This window comes from Eschscholzia californica, unplaced genomic scaffold (assembly GCF_041429995.1).
Source record: "Eschscholzia californica isolate CP2 unplaced genomic scaffold, dmEscCali1.0.p SCAF_4, whole genome shotgun sequence".
In the NCBI taxonomy this organism is placed as follows: domain Eukaryota; kingdom Viridiplantae; phylum Streptophyta; class Magnoliopsida; order Ranunculales; family Papaveraceae; genus Eschscholzia; species Eschscholzia californica.
The window spans coordinates 6449066-6468453 of record NW_028238461.1 but is presented as its reverse complement, the minus strand read 5'-3'; the positions used below and the strand labels follow the sequence as shown (position 1 = coordinate 6468453).

The following is a 19388-nucleotide window of genomic DNA, read 5'->3' as shown; positions in this document are numbered from 1 at the left end:
ATCGAATCAGTATCTCCGACCCACTTGATAAATATCAACTGAAAAATGCGCGGTCACGCTCTAATGGATTAAAGAGTTCATCAATTGGTTGACAGTTGTACTCGGGATTAAGAAAATCTAAAATGAATGACATATAAGACAAGATACGAAGAGACATTGGAATCGAGCATTGCACTTATTTTAAGTACAAGTGGGAGACTGAATGAGATGTCCTTCGACCAAGATGGAAATGCGATCAGTTTGTTAGGATATGACAAATGGTGAAAAAGGTCATCTATCCGATCGTTTTAGAGATCGTAGTGTTTAGATAGAAACCAACTAAGATCGGTGAATCACGCGGATGATTCGCGACAAACTTTAATCGATCTTACAAAGATAGCAAGGCCCAAAGATAGCAAGGCCCAGCCAGGCCTAGTGCCTCGACCAATGAAAGGTCAGGCTCAAGGGCCGACCCAAGGATGGGTCCGGTCGTGGCACGACCGCCCATATAAAGTGTGAGTTGGTCAGGCCAAGCCCATTTATGGATTGATCTAGCCGGCTACACCATATTTTGAATGCCAGATGGGATTAACTTTCCATCTAAGATTAACTTTCCATCTGAGATTAACTTTCCATCTGGGAATCCTATTCAGAGTGGGACTTTGAGTCATTCCTGTTGTCTGTATTTGAGGTTTTTCTATATAAAGACTTTATGAGAACGAAAATAAAAGAGGAATTTCCTCAAGAGATTTTCTAAGAGTTTTTTTTTATCTCTGCCTTCTAGAGAAAGAAAAAATAAAAACAAAAAAAATCCAAAAGCTATTTGTTTAATCTAAAGAAGAAGGTGTTTTTCGCTGACTACCGAAAATAGTTCTAGCTCACTACAAAGGCAGGAGATCAAGTCAATTGATTGGGTGTTTCAATTAAAGGAGCTACAATTAAAGCTTCTGGTCTTCGAGATAAGGCAATCAATTTAGTTTGTGGGAAAAGTGGTTCAGGTGCATCTCTAACTCATCAGTTCATGCAATCCTGTGATATTAGTGTTAAACGTATTAAATGTCTGAATTTCCACTTAAAACACTAGGTCACATTGTAATCCAATAAGTAGTAGGTGGTATAGGGGATGGTTCGTGATCAGATGAAGTGAAAATAGTTTATGTAAGTATTTGAGGTCAAGGTCGGGAAGTGGAAGAGATGTGTGTGCGAGATGATGGAGATGTTTGGGAAGACAGTCATGTTCCGAATGAAGACAAATCGACAGAGCAACATACATTTGTTGGTTGTGCAGAGTTAGGGGAGATGGTCGAAATGTGTGGTGTAGATCAAACAAACGGTGGGTGTGACACAGATGGTGATTGTTCAAAGCTTTTTGATGTATTTCAAAATACGAAATAATTTAAGAGAAAGTTGAGTTTGTGTACTATTAAACAACAAATTTGAATAAAGGTAAACAAGTCCGATAAATATTACTTCGTTGTATCATGTGTTGATGCGAATTGCAAGTGGTGTCTTCGTGCAACTACAATATGTGAATCTTCTCGCTTTTAGGATTTGTTTAACAATACCGATTTTGGTAGTGTGGTTGGTAATCTCCACCAGGTGCATAGACATGTCACTTCAAAAGTGATGAGTGAGTTGATCAAAGACAAGTATGTTGATGTGAAAAGAATTTGTAGACCAGTCGACATAAACAAATGAGAATTTCACTTATCTATAATGTAGCATGATGATCTAGACAACATGCCTTAAAATTATTGAAGTGGGTGGTGGACAAGTAGTATGAAATCTTGCAAAGGTACTCGGATGAGCTCGTGCAGATTAATCCAAGTCTTGTATGTTGCCTTGAGAAAGATAATTTGAACCACTTTAAGTTTTACTTCATGGTATTGGGATGTAGCATACGAGGCTTTTTAGACGATGGGACATTCCTAAAAGCATAGTATCTCGGTGTTTTGCTTGTTTGAGATGTGATTGATAACAACAACAATATTTACCTACTAGCATTTGACATTGTCGATTCGAAAAATGACATGTCATGGAATTCGTTCATGTCTCAGTTAGGAAAGTATTGGTAACATATAGGACCTAGTCATAGTTCCTGATTGGCACAGGAGTATTGAGAAAGCGGTACTGAAAGTATTTCTCGGTGCGATGCACAAAATTTGTATCGTTCATCTTAATATGAATGTCAAGACAAAATTCAGAGATGATAATTCTAGTTCCCTGTTTTTAGAGCAAACAAAACTTTCAAAGTTGAAGATTTTAAACGTATTTTTCTTGAGTTACAACTTACATTTCCCAACAATAATGGTCGTTACTTGTGTGAGACTGGGTTTCAACGATAGTCACGTGTTCATGCCAGTAAGATACGTTATGATATGATGACATCAAACATTACCAAAAGTGTTAATGATTTGATGAAAGGTGCTAAAAAACTTTTTCTTATATATGTTGTTGAGTTCATTACAGCTACATTACAGCTACATTACAAAAACTGGTTTTTAAACGCTGACAACAAACTTTATATGTAGTACAAATATACAAGCAAATAATATTTTATTAGTCATGAGAAGTTACACATACATAAATTCAACAATGAGCAATATTTTAACAAATGACTTGATTAACTATTTAACCCCAAACATATTTTCCACTTTTGTCTTTTGGTATCCCCATATGTGACTCTTGGATAAACTCTCGTTTCCACTTTCGGCAATTTAACCCCATTATCTTTTTGTCACATTTTTACTTTACTTCTGGCCACGCTTTCAACCCCGCTTTCGAACACGGCTCGCTCCACTTTTGGCTACATGTTTGACCTCCACGTTTTCCAACCGTTTTGCTCATGCTTTGGAAACATTTTTGCCACAGTTTTGGCAATTCTTGTGACTTTTGAAAATGTTGAAGTCCCACTTTTCCCGATGTGCTCCTACTTTTGGAAATGTTGCGCCGTAGGGTAAGCGCAAGACTATGATTAACTAACTATCTCCAAAAAGGAAAAACCTAAATTTTGATACCATGAAATTGAATTGACTTGATATCTTTAGCAATTACATAAGATCTTTATAAAAAGTTTTACAAGAGATAAGTTTTAACAATTGTACTGTGTGAGACTATATAATTATTTTAAGGCCGCGGCTTTGGGGAATAAAAAAAATTCTCCAGGGAATAAAAACTTTTTTTAAAACTTGTAAAATAAGATTGACTTTTTATGTTTCTTTTTATTGCTAAGGGGTGTCTAATTTTAGAAGATGCTATAAAAAAGGCTCCTCCATCTCATCACCTCTCTCTACCACTTCATCTTCTCGACACCTCATCATCTTCTCCGGTGAAAGTTGCTGGCCGGCGACCTTCAAACATAATAAAAAAAAAAATTTATTTTCTCTCTCCTCTCTCTCTCTCTATTTTTTGTTTCTTTTCTCTCTCTCTAGAACAGATCTAGAGAGAGAGAAGGTCTGTTCTAAACTCTTAAACTCAGGGTATATATTCTTTACCCTAATAACTTGGCAGCATCTGCCCCAGAACTATCAACAGCGTGAATGACATCCAACAGAGCTCGCATTCCCTATATATATAAAGTGTTTGTAAGTATTCTGCACCAAATTGTATCTACAATCCAATAAAGCCTTTTCATTCTCTAATATAACGTCAAAATATCATTACAAGGCATTGTGAAGGTATGTACCAAAGCAAACTTCGAATTATTTGGTCCAATTTGTGAACCGGTATCTGATCCTCTGATTGTTGATTTCATTGGTAGAATCTGAAGAAGCTCTGGAGGAGGCTTATATCCATCAAGGTCTATTATGTTCCTGACTAGTTCAGAAAGAAGAAAATGAATATATCTGCAAGGACTTGTATATTTAAGGCTCAAAGTCGAGTTCTTTCATTTTTCATGATCATGCTTCTTCTGATTAGCAAAGCAAATGCAAAGACGAACCGTATAAATGTAATATCTTTGTACAAAATGAACTTCGTGATACATATAAACAAGTTATCTAATCTCTCATCTCTATATATACAATAAAGTTATGGGAGAAACTAGATTACGAAGAAGATTTTATTTTTCTAAAAATCTAAAAACTGCATCATTTGTTTAATTGAGTGAACACAAATTTGCCCATAGTTAATGTAAATCTCAAAAAGAAAACAAATTCACAAGACAAAGATTAACCTTTCAGAGCTAATAGAGTTCTCAATCGCGTTAATGCAGATGCTCGATTCTTATGTTGTGGTCTGTTCGTGAGAACAAACCTTCTCTCTCTCTAGATCTGTTCTAGAGAGAGAGAGAAAAGAAAAAAAAAAGGCCAAAACTATTTACAGAGCTAGTTTGGCTATTTACAAAGCCCAAAAGTTAGAATCTTTTCACTTTCTCTGTAAATAAGACTTTGCTATTTACAGATCACATAGGGACTAAAATCAAACTCTGATTAGGATTGGGCTGAAAAAATATATTGATTATTGGAACATATTTTATTTCTTCCATTCCTAAATCCCACCACCAACACCTTCCACCACCCAACAATCACCACCACAATTATGAACAATCAACTCACAATCACCTATTAGAAACATTAGTAATGGAAGAACCTAACAATGAGGAAGGTACATTAATGGAGGAGCTTGGTGGTCAAGAGACTTCATTAATGGAAGAGTTTGATGTTGAAGAACTCAATTACAACTCTTCATTGGACTCATAACATTCTAAGTGAAGACATAACTTTAGAGGTAAGATAAACTAATTTGTGGTGGTTATTCTAAAAAAAACTCAGATTTCTAGGTCAACATTCTAAGTGAACAACCCAAATTTTCGGTGAAATAATGCTTAGAATGATGAACGTTTTCGGTCAATTTGATGTTTAATTTTTCAACATTTTCGGTCAATTTGATGTTTAATTTTTTAACATTTTCGGTCATTTTTATTTTTCAACATTTTCGGTCAATTTGATGTTTAATTTTTCAATATTTTCGGTCATTTTAATTTTTCAACATTTTCGGTCAATTTGATGTTTAATTTTTCAACATTTTCGGTCAGTTTGATGTTTAATTTTTCAGCATTTTCGGTGGGGGGGACCTATCTCTAAAATAGGGATTTTATTCTAAATAACTAATAAGTTGTGATAAAATCAAAAGATTTGTAAATAGTAAAAAGTAGATCTGTAAATAGCCGGACTTGTAAATAGCACTTAATAGCTCTGTAAATAGCACCTCTGAGGAGAGAGAAAATTTAATTTAATTTTTTTTTATGTTTGAAGGTCGCCGGTCGGCGACTTTCGCTGGAGAAGATGATGAGGTGTCGAGAAGATGAAGTGGCAGAGAGAACAGATGAGATGGAGGAGAACTTTCAAAAAAATGTATTCTGTATTCCCCATAAAAATTTATTCTCCGGAGAATTTTCAAAAAAATTTGGATTCCCTCGAGAATTTATTCCCTGGAGAATTTTCTTTATTCTCCAAAGCCGCGGCCTTATTTTAATAGTTGAGGCCCCGAAAACGTTTTACCTCCAATTTCTGGTGACGCTTTTGCTTTGCTTTTGAGCGCTTTTTCTCCAACTTCAGCAACACTTTTGCGCCAACTTTGGCATTGTTTGAGCTCAGACTTCAACAACGCTTTTGCTCCAAATTGTGGTTACCCTTCAGCTCAAATATTGGCGACGCTTTTTACTCTCTTTTTAGCGTCATCTAGAGAGAGAGAGAGAGAGAGAGAGAGAGGAAAGAGAGATGATAGGAAGATTAAGGAAATGGGTTGAATACAGGAGCATAGTGAAGGAAGCATTTGATGTATCATTTTTAGTCGTAAAGTTCTTCTGCGTTCTCCATGTTACCAACACCTACATCTTCACTCCTGCTCTTGTAATCTCTCTCTTTCTCTAACTTTCTCTCTCTAGAAATTTATTCACTTTTAGTTTGTTTGTTTGTTTGTTAATGGAGGAGATGCCCTTTATTTGTTCAGGTATATGGTCCAAGTATGCTTCCAACTCTCAATTTAACAGGTGATTTGGTTTTGGCTGAGAAAATATCAACTCGATTAGGGAAAGTTAATCCTGGTGATATTCTTCTTGTTCGTTCACTTGATAACCCTAGAAAAATTGTCACTAAACGTGTTATGGGCGTTGAAGGTGATAATGTTACTTACTTAATTGATCCCAAAAACTCTGATATATCCAATACAATCACTGTAAGTCTCTCTTTTCTTTTCTTTCCTTGTGTTTTTTTTTTCTTCCTCTAAAGAATTTAGGATTTTGCTTTCTATATAAAACCCCTAATTCAAATTTAGGTCTGATTTGGTTATTTACTATCAAGTTTAAATTTTGCAAAAGTATGTGAAAAAAAATGTACTAAGAAAGATCCCAACTTGAATATAAGAAGAAGATGAAGAAGAGATAGTACTTGCAAATTCCAACTGATTAACCCCATTAAAAGTTATCCCCCCCAGGTTCTTATTAAGCTTTTAGTTTCTCTAGAATTGACAAACTAAACTGATTAATCTAAACATAAATATCGTAAAAATTAGAATTTTTTGTATGATAAAATGAAAACAGATCCTTATCAAAGGAGAAGTTTTGTTAGTTACGTATAGATAGATAGCACAATTCATGTGAAGAACCGATACGTGTGGACTTGTAATGAAAGCTTGAAATATTAAAGAGTGATACAAGTGGTTTTCTCATTGTAATGAAAGTGCCAATAACTAGATATCATTATGTAGTTTGTAAGATGATCAGTTTGAGGCTTTCAGTTTAAGGTAGAGTAATTATTACAAAGGGAGAGTGGGCATAACTCCCTACGGAAATTTTCTTTTATCGAAAAAAAATCTACGAACATTGGTTTGCACAGGTTTTAGGGTCGTACAATTTATGCTGCAGTTGATCGAAGAATCAACATGCAACTTCTGACTGCCTTTATTTATAGTTCAACCTTTCGCTAAGAGAGAGAAAGTGGATACATCCCCTCTGTGCTCCTTGGCACACTGTTCGCTATACGGAGTACAACAACATACCTGCATAATGCTAACTTAGGAGATTTTTCGATGTAAGTCATGTTGTTTCACCAAAATAGCATAAAGCGATATCCTGGCCAGCAAAAGGATGGCATCCGTTCAGCTTCTGTTGACCGAGGTCATGGATAATGAATGAACAAGTCAAACTCATCATGTATAGCTAGCAAAATTTTCATTTTCTCACACCACAAAGCTATCATGGTCTACCCTAGTGAGTAACATATCTTCTCGTAGAACAAAATTTAGTAGCTCTCGTTAACTTTTAAGTTGTTAAAGTCTATTGTTTGGAGCTTTGAATGAAGTTCCAAGTTTAACTGATTTCATGATTTTTACTCTAAATATACATTTCTGAAGTTTGTTTGCAATTTACATAATTATACAATATGTGTTTGTTATTTTTAATGTTTTTCGTTGTCTTTTTATATTTATTTTAAGATGACGATCTGTTTCTATTCTTCAATAGGTGCCAAAAGGACACATTTGGATCCAGGGAGACAATATATATGCCTCAAATGATTCGCGCCATTTTGGTCCAATTCCATATGGTCTTGTTCAAGGAAAGGTGTTTTGCAGAGTAAGTTTTTCCAGTTCAGCTCTTTCATCTATGCATCATGCATGTTTTGGCTTTTGGACTGAATTTTACGCGTATTAACAAGGTAAATTGATATTAAAGCATGGACGCTCATGTGCATTATACTTAGTTCCATACTGCTCACGATGATCTTCCACACCTGTGTATTCCATTATCTAGGATCTTTAATGTGAATTTAGTCCTAGGCTGGTCTGACGATGCAGCCTACGGGGTCTAGCGCAGGCCCATACCAAAAAAACGTGGTGCACCATGTGAAACTGGGTTGAGTACTAAGTAGTGGTGCCGAGTTGGTGCTAACCCACAGACAGTTCGGTTGATCTTGAGACGAGTGTTACATCATTGATTGTAGTAGAGTTTTGCAAAATGAAAATACCACATTTTTGTTTATTGATTATGGCAGTAAAAGACTAGGAATATTTGTTTGTCACAAGGGTTCTTACCTCTTTTGTCAAGTTATAATGGACACCTTAAAATGCAACCTTTGAATAGTTTCTTCCCAACTTAGCAGGAAAAGTAAATATTCTGAAAGCAACTTCCTAAAGAATGATACATGTCTGAGGAAGCATGTTAGAAGCCCACAATCCTCTTTATGGAAGCTGAACCAAACCCTGTCAGAAATGCATCCCCCATAGATTAAAAACTTTAGATGTTGAAAAGTAGCCACAAACTGTAATCGATATTTTCTTGCTTTTTCACTTGAGAAATGAAACTTACCATATAGAAAGTTTGCAAGGTTGATATGTGGTTCTATTCAACCCGCCCCATCCCAAAAAGAACTACTCATCATAATTGATTGCCGTCTTTGCCGCTTCACCAATGCCGTACCATTGCCAACCATCCTCATAATTCATGCTTGCAAAATAATCACCATGTCCGTCCCACCATTGCCAATATCACCATGTTTTCTATCACATTATCAGTTTATCACCAACCAGAACCAGTCACACATGCCCACCAGTTCCTCTTACACTGTAATATAACTAAAAAGTTACATATCAGTGTTTTTCCCAACTAATTTCTATGTGTTTACTTGTTCTTATTGGTAAAACTTCTTTTAGAAGTGGTTAATTTGCTCTTAGCTCCTGCACTCACCTCTGGTAACTTTCTTTGTTTGTAGATTTGGCCCCCGAATAGCTTTGGGTCTTTGGAAAAATAAGTGTAATACTGATTCGATCTTGAAGGTACAGTTTTAACTCTTAAAAATCTTATACGTTTATATCCATTTCTTTTCTTAATTTTGTATGCGTTTCTACTTGATCCTAGTATGGTTTCTGTGGAGAAAATACAAGTTACAATTTTGTCATGTGGATTTCAGTTGCTGATTCTTGATGGTAATAGAATGTTTTTAATTATTTAAGGTTGGTTTTGATTGCAGTTTTCGTTCTTAATCCTGATAAAGGGCAAGCATTATAGATTTAATCTGGCTCACTGAACTTGTAGTATTCTACAAGTTCTTCAATCTCTTAGGTGTAACCATTATTTCAACAATAGATGCTAAAATCGAGATAATTTCAAGGTTAACAGAACGTCCTCACAAAAAATCAGCCCTATAATGTTAAACGTGATACATGAAACAATATAGAAATATGGTATTCTGGTGCCTTTTTTTCGTTTACATATGTACGAGTCGTAGTCTTCTTTGATTAGTTCTCTGTTTCTGCAGTTCAAAAGAAAAGACTGAAGACAGAGGAATCGGCTTGAAGTTTCATTTTCTTAGGTGATAATCTAGTTACTCGTGGGTAAAGAAACAATGAAAACCTTGTTGAGACTTCGAAGGTAAATGAGAGGAAGTAGGTCGATTTAGATGAAAATATTTGTGACAAATATTTAGCGAAAGACGTATTTACATGCTTCGATTAGGGCATAGATTGATACTAATTTCTTTTAGAAATCAGTTTTTGAAGCTTCATTTTTTACGAGCTCCTCTATTTTAAGAGCTCTTTAATGGAACTCTTCCATAATTCTTGTCTTGATAATGGTGTTGGAGATGGTGGTTGTGGTTCATTTCTGTTCCAAGTAAGGCCTTGTCTATATATTGCACTGTACTGTATCTCTCTCTACTCTTTATGTCACTACTTTCTCTCTCTTGTTTTTCCGTTGTTTGGTCATCTGAAATTGTTGTTTGGTCATCTGAAATTGTTAGAGAGGGTTGGAAAGAATTTCATTTTTGCAGTGTTCGAGCAGCCCAAACAGAAGTAGTGTGTTAGGGTACGTTTAGATTGCACTTTGTTTCATTTTCACTGCTACCAATTTTGAAATGCCACCCCTTTGAGAAACATGAAAAATTTTTACAATACAAAATTTGGGGTCGAAAAATTGTATTTTTTAGAAGGGTTAATTCCGTTTTGGCCCCCAATTGTTGACCAACTCACCGTTTTGGCCCCCAATTGTGTCCGGCAGTTCGTTTTGGCCCCAAAAAATTCCTAAATGGCCCCAAATTTTTTCAACCTCCCAATTCTACCCCCATGGCATTTCTGTAATTATTTTTTTTTTCCTTTTCTTTGTCCACCTCATCTAACAATTGACACATCACTCTGTCCACCTCACCCTTCTTCTCCGGCGAAAGGTTGCCGGCCGGAATAAAAAATTCCGGCCGGCCACCTTTACCAAAATAATTTTTTTTTTTTATTTCTCTCTCTTCTTCATCTCCTTCTTTCTCTCTCTTCTTCATCTCCTTCTTTCTCTCTCTTCTTCATCTCTTTCTTTCTCTCTTCTTCTTTCTTTACCTCTCTCTCTCTCTAACCCCTCTCTTTCTCTTTCTCCAACCCCTCTCTCTCTCTATCTTTAAAACTCCGGCGAAGGGGCGGAGCCCCTTCGCCGGAGAACCAGACCTTGAAGGTCTGGTTGGAAACCAGACCTTCAAGGTCTGGTGCGAAACCAGATCCGGTCTGGTTTCAAACCAGACCGAGATCTGGTTTCTACAACCAGATCCCGGTCTGGTTTGAAACCAGATCGGAATCTGGTTTCAACTAACCAGAATCGTTCTGGTTAGTTGAAACCAGATTCCGATCTGGTTTCAAACCAGACCGGGATCTGGTTGTAGAAACCAGATCTCGGTCTGGTTTGAAACCAGACCGGATCTGGTTTCGCACCAGACCTTGAAGGTCTGGTTTCCAACCAGACCTTCAAGGTCTGGTTCTCCGGCCGGAGTTTTAAAGATAGAGAGAGAGAGGGGTTGGAGAAAGAGAAAGAGAGGGGTTAGAGAGAGAGAGAGGTAAAGAAAGAAGAAGAGAGAAAGAAAGAGATGAAGAAGAGAGAGAAAGAAGGAGATGAAGAAGAGAGAGAAATAAAAAAAAAAAAAAAAAATTATTTTGGTAAAGGTGGCCGGCCGGAATTTTTTATTCCGGCCGGCAACCTTTCGCCGGAGAAGAAGGGTGAGGTGGACAGAGTGATGTGTCAATTGTTAGATGAGGTGGACAAAGAAAAGGAAAAAAAAAATAATTACAGAAATGCCATGGGGGTAGAATTGGGAGGTTGAAAAAATTTGGGGCCATTTAGGAATTTTTTGGGGCCAAAACGAACTGCCGGACACAATTGGGGGCCAAAACGGTGAGTTGGTCAACAATTGGGGGCCAAAACGGAATTAACCCTTTTTAGAAATATTTTGGACCTTTACCCAATTAGACCAAATTATTAGACAGAAAGTTTTTATATGCCCTTGATTGGGCAATGTATTTTGCGAGCTTGGAATCATGACCAAGTGTGGTTAAACGCGTCAACAATTGGTTGCCCAAGTGGTTCAATGTATTGACACAAATTCTAAAGTCCTGGAGGTCTTAGGTTCGATTCCTATAGGAGGTGGTTTCCATGGTCTATTGAACTTTAATTTTTAAGAATAAATTATGTTGTTGGGCTTTAGGTCATAGTTCAGTTGGGCTATAGGCCCGTTCTTTGTAAGAGTTTGAATTCGACAGTTTCGTGTTTATCACATCTTTGATGTATCAATGCCAATGTAGCGACTGTCGTAGATCGTAGCCAATTTCCTTCTTCTTCTCCCCTCTCATCTATCTATTCTCTTTCTATTGCCGGCACTATTAAGTCAAACTTTGGTTAAGGTATCGCCTCTTAAACACACATTGTCTATAACCAAACTAGGATTGTCTTTAGCGAGATTCTAACAACTTTGAGCATTGGATTCATGGATCCCATAAAATTTAAAATCCAAAGATTTAAATTTTCTAAACAAACCAAAAAATCAAGATTCGTACTAAATCATACTTTGATTTCTTGCATCCAAACTCACCATTATAGTCCATCATTTTACTATCCAAAACACTAGCACACTAACGTTGCATACGACTCTACAAATCGAGGAATTTGGAATACATGGATTGTTGCATTTATAAATCCAAGTAAGTAAAGAATTTTAAAATTTTCATTTAGGGCAACAACCCAAACAAATCCTTAGGTTTGTTTGAAGTAAGAGAAATTTGGAACCCTTCACATCAGATGGTATCCACTCCACTTGTTCACAATCCAGGTAGGAAAAAACGCTCACACTTCTCATTTATATAAAGACGGGGGGAAATGGGCGGAGATTTCATAGTTTTGCCCTTCTGATAAAAACTCATCTTCATCCTCCTCCTCCAAATCCACACACACAACCACCACCACCACCATCTCTCTCTAGAATTTGCAGACAAAATGCAAACTCTTCAATCTTCATCATCTCTCCGAGTTTCACCATTAGAATCTCTTCGTAAGCAATCTCCTCTTCTCAATACCAACAACAATGTCATCACCACCACCAACAACAACAACAGATCTAAGAAGAAGAATCCATCATCTCTTGTGATATCTGCTTCATCTTCACCAACAACAAATAATGTAACAACATCAACACCTAAGAGAGAGAAAGATCCTAAGAAACGAGTTGTCATTACTGGAATGGGACTTGTTTCTGTCTTTGGAAATGATGTTGATACTTATTATGAACGTCTTCTCTCTGGTGAAAGTGGAATTTCTCTTATTGATCGTTTTGATGCTTCTAAATTTCCTACTCGATTTGGTGGTCAGATCCGTGGATTTGAATCTCAAGGTTATATTGATGGTAAAAATGATCGTCGTCTTGATGATTGTCTTCGTTATTGTCTTGTAGCTGGTAAGAAAGCACTTGAAGATGCTGGACTTGGTGGTGAAACTCTCTCTAAGGTTGACATTTCTTTTCATTCCTTAATTCATGTGCATTGTCATTTTCATTGAATTCTTCAGCCATGTTTACAGTTTGTTTCTTTATCTGAGCTTTCGATTTATACATAATTGGGGATCTGAATCTCAGATGCTTCTTTATCTCTCTATTACTTTAGTTGTTTAGATTAAATTCTATTTTGAATCAATGCAAATATGTATATGAAAGTGGTTAAGATTCAGATCCGTTTAGATTAGCATGAATACTTTTTGGGTAATGGTACCGTCCAACTGATGTATTTGAATGAGAATTGGGGGGCCATACTTATTCCTCCTGGAAATGGAAGACCTAACTTAGCTTGCCCATCATTATTAATATCCATATCTATGTTCTTTCACTTCTATTGCTAGCTCAAAAACACATGTAGTCATGTGCCATATTTTTTTTCGCCTAGGGCGTTAATTTGGAACTTGCAAGTTGAATGTACTCCGTTCCTAATGCAAGACAAAAACTAGTTCCTCTCAGTTATTTATGAGTCTAAATTTGGTACCGCATTTAGGTTTCTCCGATTCTTGACGTTCCTTCATAAGACGTTGTGGTTGTTGTTACCAACCCAGTTTGTGGTTAAAGGGATCTCTAATGTATTCTTAATTGTTGTTATCACTAGGAAATTATTTACAGGAAATTCAATAGTTTAGAAGGTTCTTAGTCTTAGAATCTTGAGTTGCCTTTTGATTAGTAAGCTGTTTGTTTTAAGAAATTGATCTACATGCTTCCTTTGGTTGAGAGAGTCAGTTGCGTCTACAAAACCTCAGACTCGTTGGTAAATTTGGTATTTGGTTCTATATTTTTCAGTGGTTACTTGGTTTCGGAAGCTCAAGTATCTTAATTTTTATCTTATTCTAATCTTATTTGATTATGGGAAATTATGTTACTTACCAAAGACTGTTCTGATGCACTGTTTATGTTATTGTGCTCAAACTTCTGTTGGCTAAAGTAATTATTGTTATGTCATTTACAGATCAACAAAGAGCGAGGTGGTGTCCTTGTTGGGACAGGCATGGGTGGTCTTACAGTGTTTTCGAATGGTGTTGAATCTCTTATAGAGAAAGGTCACAGGAAAATAACTCCCTTTTTCATTCCATACTCCATTACAAACATGGGTTCCGCTTTACTGGGAATTGAACTTGGTTTAATGGGACCAAACTATTCAATTTCCACTGCATGTGCTACCTCCAATTATTGCTTCTATGCTGCTGCTAACCACATCCGACGAGGTGAGGCTGATTTTATGCTTGCTGGTGGAACGGAAGCTGCAATTATTCCCATCGGCTTAGGGGGGTTTGTTGCATGTAGAGCTTTATCACAAAGAAATGATGACCCAAAAACTGCCTCTAGGCCATGGGACAAAGATAGAGATGGTTTTGTTATGGGTGAAGGTGCTGGGGTTTTGGTAAGTTACTTTATAGATAGGTCTTCTTCTTATATTTATGGCTGAAGGTTCTAAGTAGTTGGGCTCACGGTGGGGCTTGGCTCGCCCCAATTTCGATAGTCTTTGAAAATAATAGATAAACTCGTCATAAATCTCCATAAGGAAAAATAGTATATAAATAATCCCTGGAAGCTCCATATATATATATAAGAGAAAACAAATAAAGCAGGGATTCGGCCAAGCTCCCAAAATCACAAGCCCAACTGTATGCTACATTTATTTTCTTTTCGTTATCTATTATATAGAAGAGTTGGAGTAGCGGGATACTGGCTTTACCTATGTCCAAGTTGAGTTGTTGCTTGGGTGTTCATTTAGTATCCGAACCGACCAATCCAATCCGATCCAAACGGATTTGGACGGTTTGGATACCGATTCAATAGTATTTCGGATTGGTTCGGATGTTAAAATGACAAAACCGAGTGTTTTGGATCGGTTTATGGATTTGGTCGACGGATAACCGATGAAACCGAACCAAACCATTTATTGTTGTTTTTATATATTATATATAAATATATATGATGGGAATGATGAAAGGCTGAGATTTAATAGTTAAGTTAGTTTCATGTTTGTTGATATTATAGCTTAATGCATGTGTAACAGAAAGTAAATGACGTGGAGAATTGCACCTTAATTCAATAGTTAAGCTAGTTCCACGTTTTTAAGTCAAAAATGCGAAATTTTATATCTAGTAAAATGTCACTGGTGGTTCGGTTATCCAACCGATCCAAACCGTCCATGCATAAGTCGGATCGGAAACCGAACCAAACCATAAACGGATTGGTTCGGATTTAGATTTGGAAAAACCGAACCCTTCGGTTTGGACTTTGGATTAGCCCAAAAAGTCGGTTATCCAACCGATGTTCACCCCGAGGACTTTGTATAGGAAATTTGTTATCTTATCATTATTTATGGCAAATGAACTAGACCAAAATGTTTGGGTTGTTACCTGAACATTCCTTTGGTGCCGTGCCGGAAGGGTACCTATAAGTCATATTAGTATTCAGATACTTATTCGGCACTTGCAAAACCACTTCAATGGTATAAAGTTAGATTTTGTATGTATTGTTCAGTTCTTCTGTGTACTCTTGCATAATCGAGTTGGATCTATAAAATACCAAGCTTGATCGAGTATGAAACTTTTGTTAGAAGGCCTACCTAATCACTTCTTCTCTGTGCTTGTCAGTTTGTTTGTAATTACATATGTTTTGAATCTTCACTTGTCTAAAAGAGGTTTTCTTACCATAAATCAATGATCACTTGGTAGGTAATGGAGAGCTTGGAGCATGCAATGAAGCGGAATGCACCAATTATTGGTGAGTACTTGGGAGGAGCAGTTAACTGTGATGCTTACCATATGACTGATCCTAGAGCTGATGGACTTGGTGTATCAACATGTATCCAGAAAAGTCTTGAAGATGCTGGTGTGTCATCAGAGGAGGTACTTATCTCTCTTCCTTCCATTATTTATCTTTTTGAACCTCCCGACACTCTTATACCAACTAAGGCTGAGATCCTTTGCCGAACTAAGATGGTACTGGACTACTGGGGGCAGAAAATACTCGACTATTAGGTTGTAAATTTCTAGTTGATGATAGCCATTTAGTAATACTGCAGGGCGATGTCTTGAACCTGGTGGATTAATTTCTCTTTATAGGCCCGAAGTGGTTTCGCTGTGTTAACCCACTGAACCAACAAAATATTGTACCAAATGGACTTACTAGCAGTTGGGCTGACCCATTTTTGTTTCGTGGATTGGATATACTCTATTTTAGACTTTTATAGTCTTTGAAAACTTACCCCTTGATCGCCATTTTTAGGAAATGAGAAACAGCTAAAAGTCCGTAATTCCATGTTTCTTATCTTGTTTTATAATCTCAAGCCTTAAAGGCTAATAGATATCATACTTATCTATATATAGATTTAAAGACTGTTTTTCTTAGGTTAACTACATAAATGCACATGCAACTTCCACCCTTGCTGGAGATTTGGCTGAGGTGAATGCTATAAAGAAGGTGTTCAAGGACTCTTCAAACATCAAAATCAATGCCACCAAGGTGAATTTACTTCTCTCTCTTTAAACACAGGGACACACACACACGGAATGATGATTTTCGTGCAGATGATATCCCTCACAATGACCATCCCACCAGGTTTTTCATATTAAAGCGTGGCAGGGACATTATTTTGGCTTCCTAGGAAGAATGATTATGTTCTGTAGCTGATAAAAAATGATCTCCTCCACCTTAAATGCTCTAACTTTTGCTTCTTTTCAGTCTATGATTGGACACTGCCTCGGTGCAGCTGGAGGCCTTGAAGCCATTGCAACAATGAAAGCCATAACTACTGGGTGGTTGCATCCTACTATTAACCAATTTGTATGTATTACTTGAAACATTACGTCATTTTATTTCTATATAGGTCACTAACTACTCACGAAATGCGGCAGTACAGCTTTTGTGAATAATTTGAATTAATATATGAAAAGAAGTGAAAAAACTATTCTTATTCCTAGAGCTTCATAAAGGAGTCTAGGAGTCTCAAAAGCTGAAGAAGCCTATAGTGTTGCTAATAGAGCCTCTCAAGAAAATGTAAAATCCATAAAGGAAACGATAGTGAAGTTAACAACCTACTTTTAACTTGCACCATTTTATGTAGCTTATTTCTCCTACTTTTCCTTTGTAATTTCAGAACCCAGAGCCTGCTGTTGAATTCGATACAGTTGCAAACGTTAAGAAACAGCATGAAGTGAACGTTGGTAAGATGATTGCTTTCTTATATCAGTAACAGTAATGATGTTACATGCGTAAATTATGAACATTAGTCGGATTATCATTCGACACGTGCCAGGTGTTGGGTGTTCGATACGACAACCTGAAAGTTCCCGTAACGGATATATGATCCTAAATTTTGTCTTAGTTATTAGGTCAAATATTATTTTAGTTACAATTTTCTTACTTTTGAATCAGTAATTGTTAGATTTAACAAACTGACATCAACCGAGACTCGTTTTTTTCGGAAAAAAGGCGCGGACTAGTTTTCTAGTGGCACAAAAGATTTCATACTCCTAAAAGTATCCGATATAAGTATCATCATTTGGCACAATAACACTTATTTTCTTTACAATCACCTTTCTTTGCAGCAATATCGAATTCATTTGGTTTCGGAGGACACAACTCAGTCGTGGTGTTTTCAGGATTCAAGCCTTGATATTCTTATTATGATTTTCTTGATCTTCCTTGAGTTTTTTCATGTCTGGTATGCTTTTTCTTCTAGTTGGTGAGACTCAAAGAACTCAATTGTCATCTTTCCTTTTAGGAAAACTTCATGAAATTGTTAAGAAATTGTAGTTCATGTGATTTTGTTCAGTTTTGTCGGTGGTTTATTTATCCAATATGCATCATCGTTCGTAATAATGTTATTCCTAGTATTCCAAATGCTTTACTATATTGTTTGGTTTAGTCGTGAATACCATTGGAAGAGATTGATTTTGACGGTAGGTTATTTGATTGCCGATTTTCAAGGGCAAACAAATAACACAGCCACACTGCAGAAATCTGATCCTATTGAAAATGTTATTTTGCTTATTGAGTTATTATTGTATGATAAGCAGAGAGAGAAAACACCCTCTTTTTGAAACAAGTAACTAGTGCAGAAGAAATAATGGAAGTACACAGTACACCATTAGGTATAAGAAGTTATTGCTAATTAGTTATCACGTCCTTGTTAGCAAGCTGTCCATTTTCTTTTGTTTCTAAAATGCATTTCTTTCTTATTATTGAGTTTTAATGTCATAGAAAACGTTCGATGGAAGCCATGGCCGATAGAAATCCACACTACTTCATTTGTCTTGTTTTCTCTTTTGGAAATCATCTTCTCCTTTTGACCTTCACCTTCCCGTTTCTATCTCCACTTTCATCTTCTTTTCTCTGGTTATTCTAGGTCAAAACTTAACTGATTATCGATTATTTTCATAGTGCTTCATTGGTTTTCTCTCCGCTAGAAACCTAGATTTATACGAGTACATCATATGCTCGTATCTTAATTTTTATCTTTTTTATTTTCTTCCTATTTCCTGATCATATTTTTTCAATTGGATCTCGTGTTTCTCTAGATAGAGTATGAAACAAATTTCTTCTTGAGCCTCTTTCACTCTTTAATTGTGAATAATGGTTTGCATGATCTAAAATCTGCAACATTTATTTGCAAGAGTCTGATCTTGCAAATGGATGTTTTTGAAGTTGCTACTGTTGTTGCCAAATTTGCAACCCTAAGTGAATTTGCTATTTAGTTCAACAAAAAAAAAAAGTGAATTTGCTACTGACTTACCAATCAATACTACAAATAAGTGATTTTTTTTTTTTTTTTGTTGAGGGAAAAATAAGTGATTTCTTGCAATGTCTTTTGTTCGTTTGATTAGATTTTCTCTTGATTTAAACTCCTGTTGAGTCTGAAAAATTCACGATCATCAACGTTCACTATATCTTTCATCAAAAAAAAAAAAATCAACGTTCACTATATCTTGTTGATGGGGAACTACATTACTAGGTCCCTCAATATTGCAACAAACTTGGGACATGCCCTCAGCTTCTACATACCAGCTATATTCAGTTTGAGGATAATGAAAATCCAAGTGTCATAAGACATATATGAGTTGGGATTTGAGATACACGAACACCATCTGAGTTGTAAAAAAAAAAAAAAAAAAAAGTAAATCAGCTATTTCACAAAAACGACATGATAAAACCATCATATGTCACAACATTTGGTTCGACCCAACCGAACTATAGTACATTTCTTGGCTTGGACATACCGAAAATAGCAACAAGAGGCACTGGAGGTCATCCGTGGTTCCAAGCCGAAAATTTTAATCATTTACGATTTTCACCCACTGTTTCCACCGCAATACTCACTATGTTTGTTTTTGGTGGAGTATAGTCGAATTATGCACAATATTTCAGTTCGAGGATACCAACATATGCTTATGAAAGTTACTGTTAGTTAGGGATGAATTCAGTCTGGTAGGACCAAACTTCGTGACAGAGTTCGGTATATGAACATTCACAAAGAAGATGAACTATTAGTCTTCATACATTTAATAATGTGTTTGGTGTTGTTTATATACTTCTTTAGAAACTGAATCATCAACAAAAATTAGATTGATAGGCTCTTTTGATGCCTTCCCAAATCTTTTGGAGCAT

At 36.3% G+C, this 19388-nt stretch overlaps 2 protein-coding genes across 4 annotated transcripts; both read left to right on the top strand.

Moving 5' to 3' along the window:
- Positions 1-5478: 5478 nt before the first annotated feature.
- On the top strand, positions 5479-9603 carry LOC147542060 (Peptidase S24/S26A/S26B/S26C family protein). Of its 3 annotated transcripts, XR_015223537.1 has the most exons (6): positions 5479-5831; positions 5932-6156; positions 7442-7552; positions 8688-8751; positions 8834-8901; positions 9234-9603. XR_015223537.1 is itself a non-coding variant. In XM_086635482.1 (5 exons), exons 1-4 carry the CDS (start codon positions 5700-5702, stop codon positions 8724-8726), a joined length of 507 nt encoding a protein of 168 aa, XP_086491608.1. In that variant the 5' UTR covers positions 5479-5699; the 3' UTR covers positions 8727-8751; positions 9234-9603. The 3 variants fall into 3 exon arrangements, 2 of the variants coding, with proteins under 2 accessions (XP_086491608.1, XP_086491609.1); XM_086635482.1 differs by lacking the exon at positions 8834-8901; XM_086635483.1 differs by lacking the exon at positions 9234-9603 and having other exon boundaries at positions 8834-8927.
- Positions 9604-11726: 2123 nt separating this feature from the next.
- On the top strand, positions 11727-17603 carry KASI (3-ketoacyl-acyl carrier protein synthase I). The gene is made up of 7 exons (XM_086632213.1): positions 11727-12721; positions 13720-14151; positions 15455-15628; positions 16131-16244; positions 16464-16565; positions 16879-16945; positions 17330-17603. Exons 1-7 carry the CDS (start codon positions 12215-12217, stop codon positions 17395-17397), a joined length of 1464 nt encoding a protein of 487 aa, XP_086488339.1. The 5' UTR covers positions 11727-12214; the 3' UTR covers positions 17398-17603.
- Positions 17604-19388: the final 1785 nt, after the last annotated feature.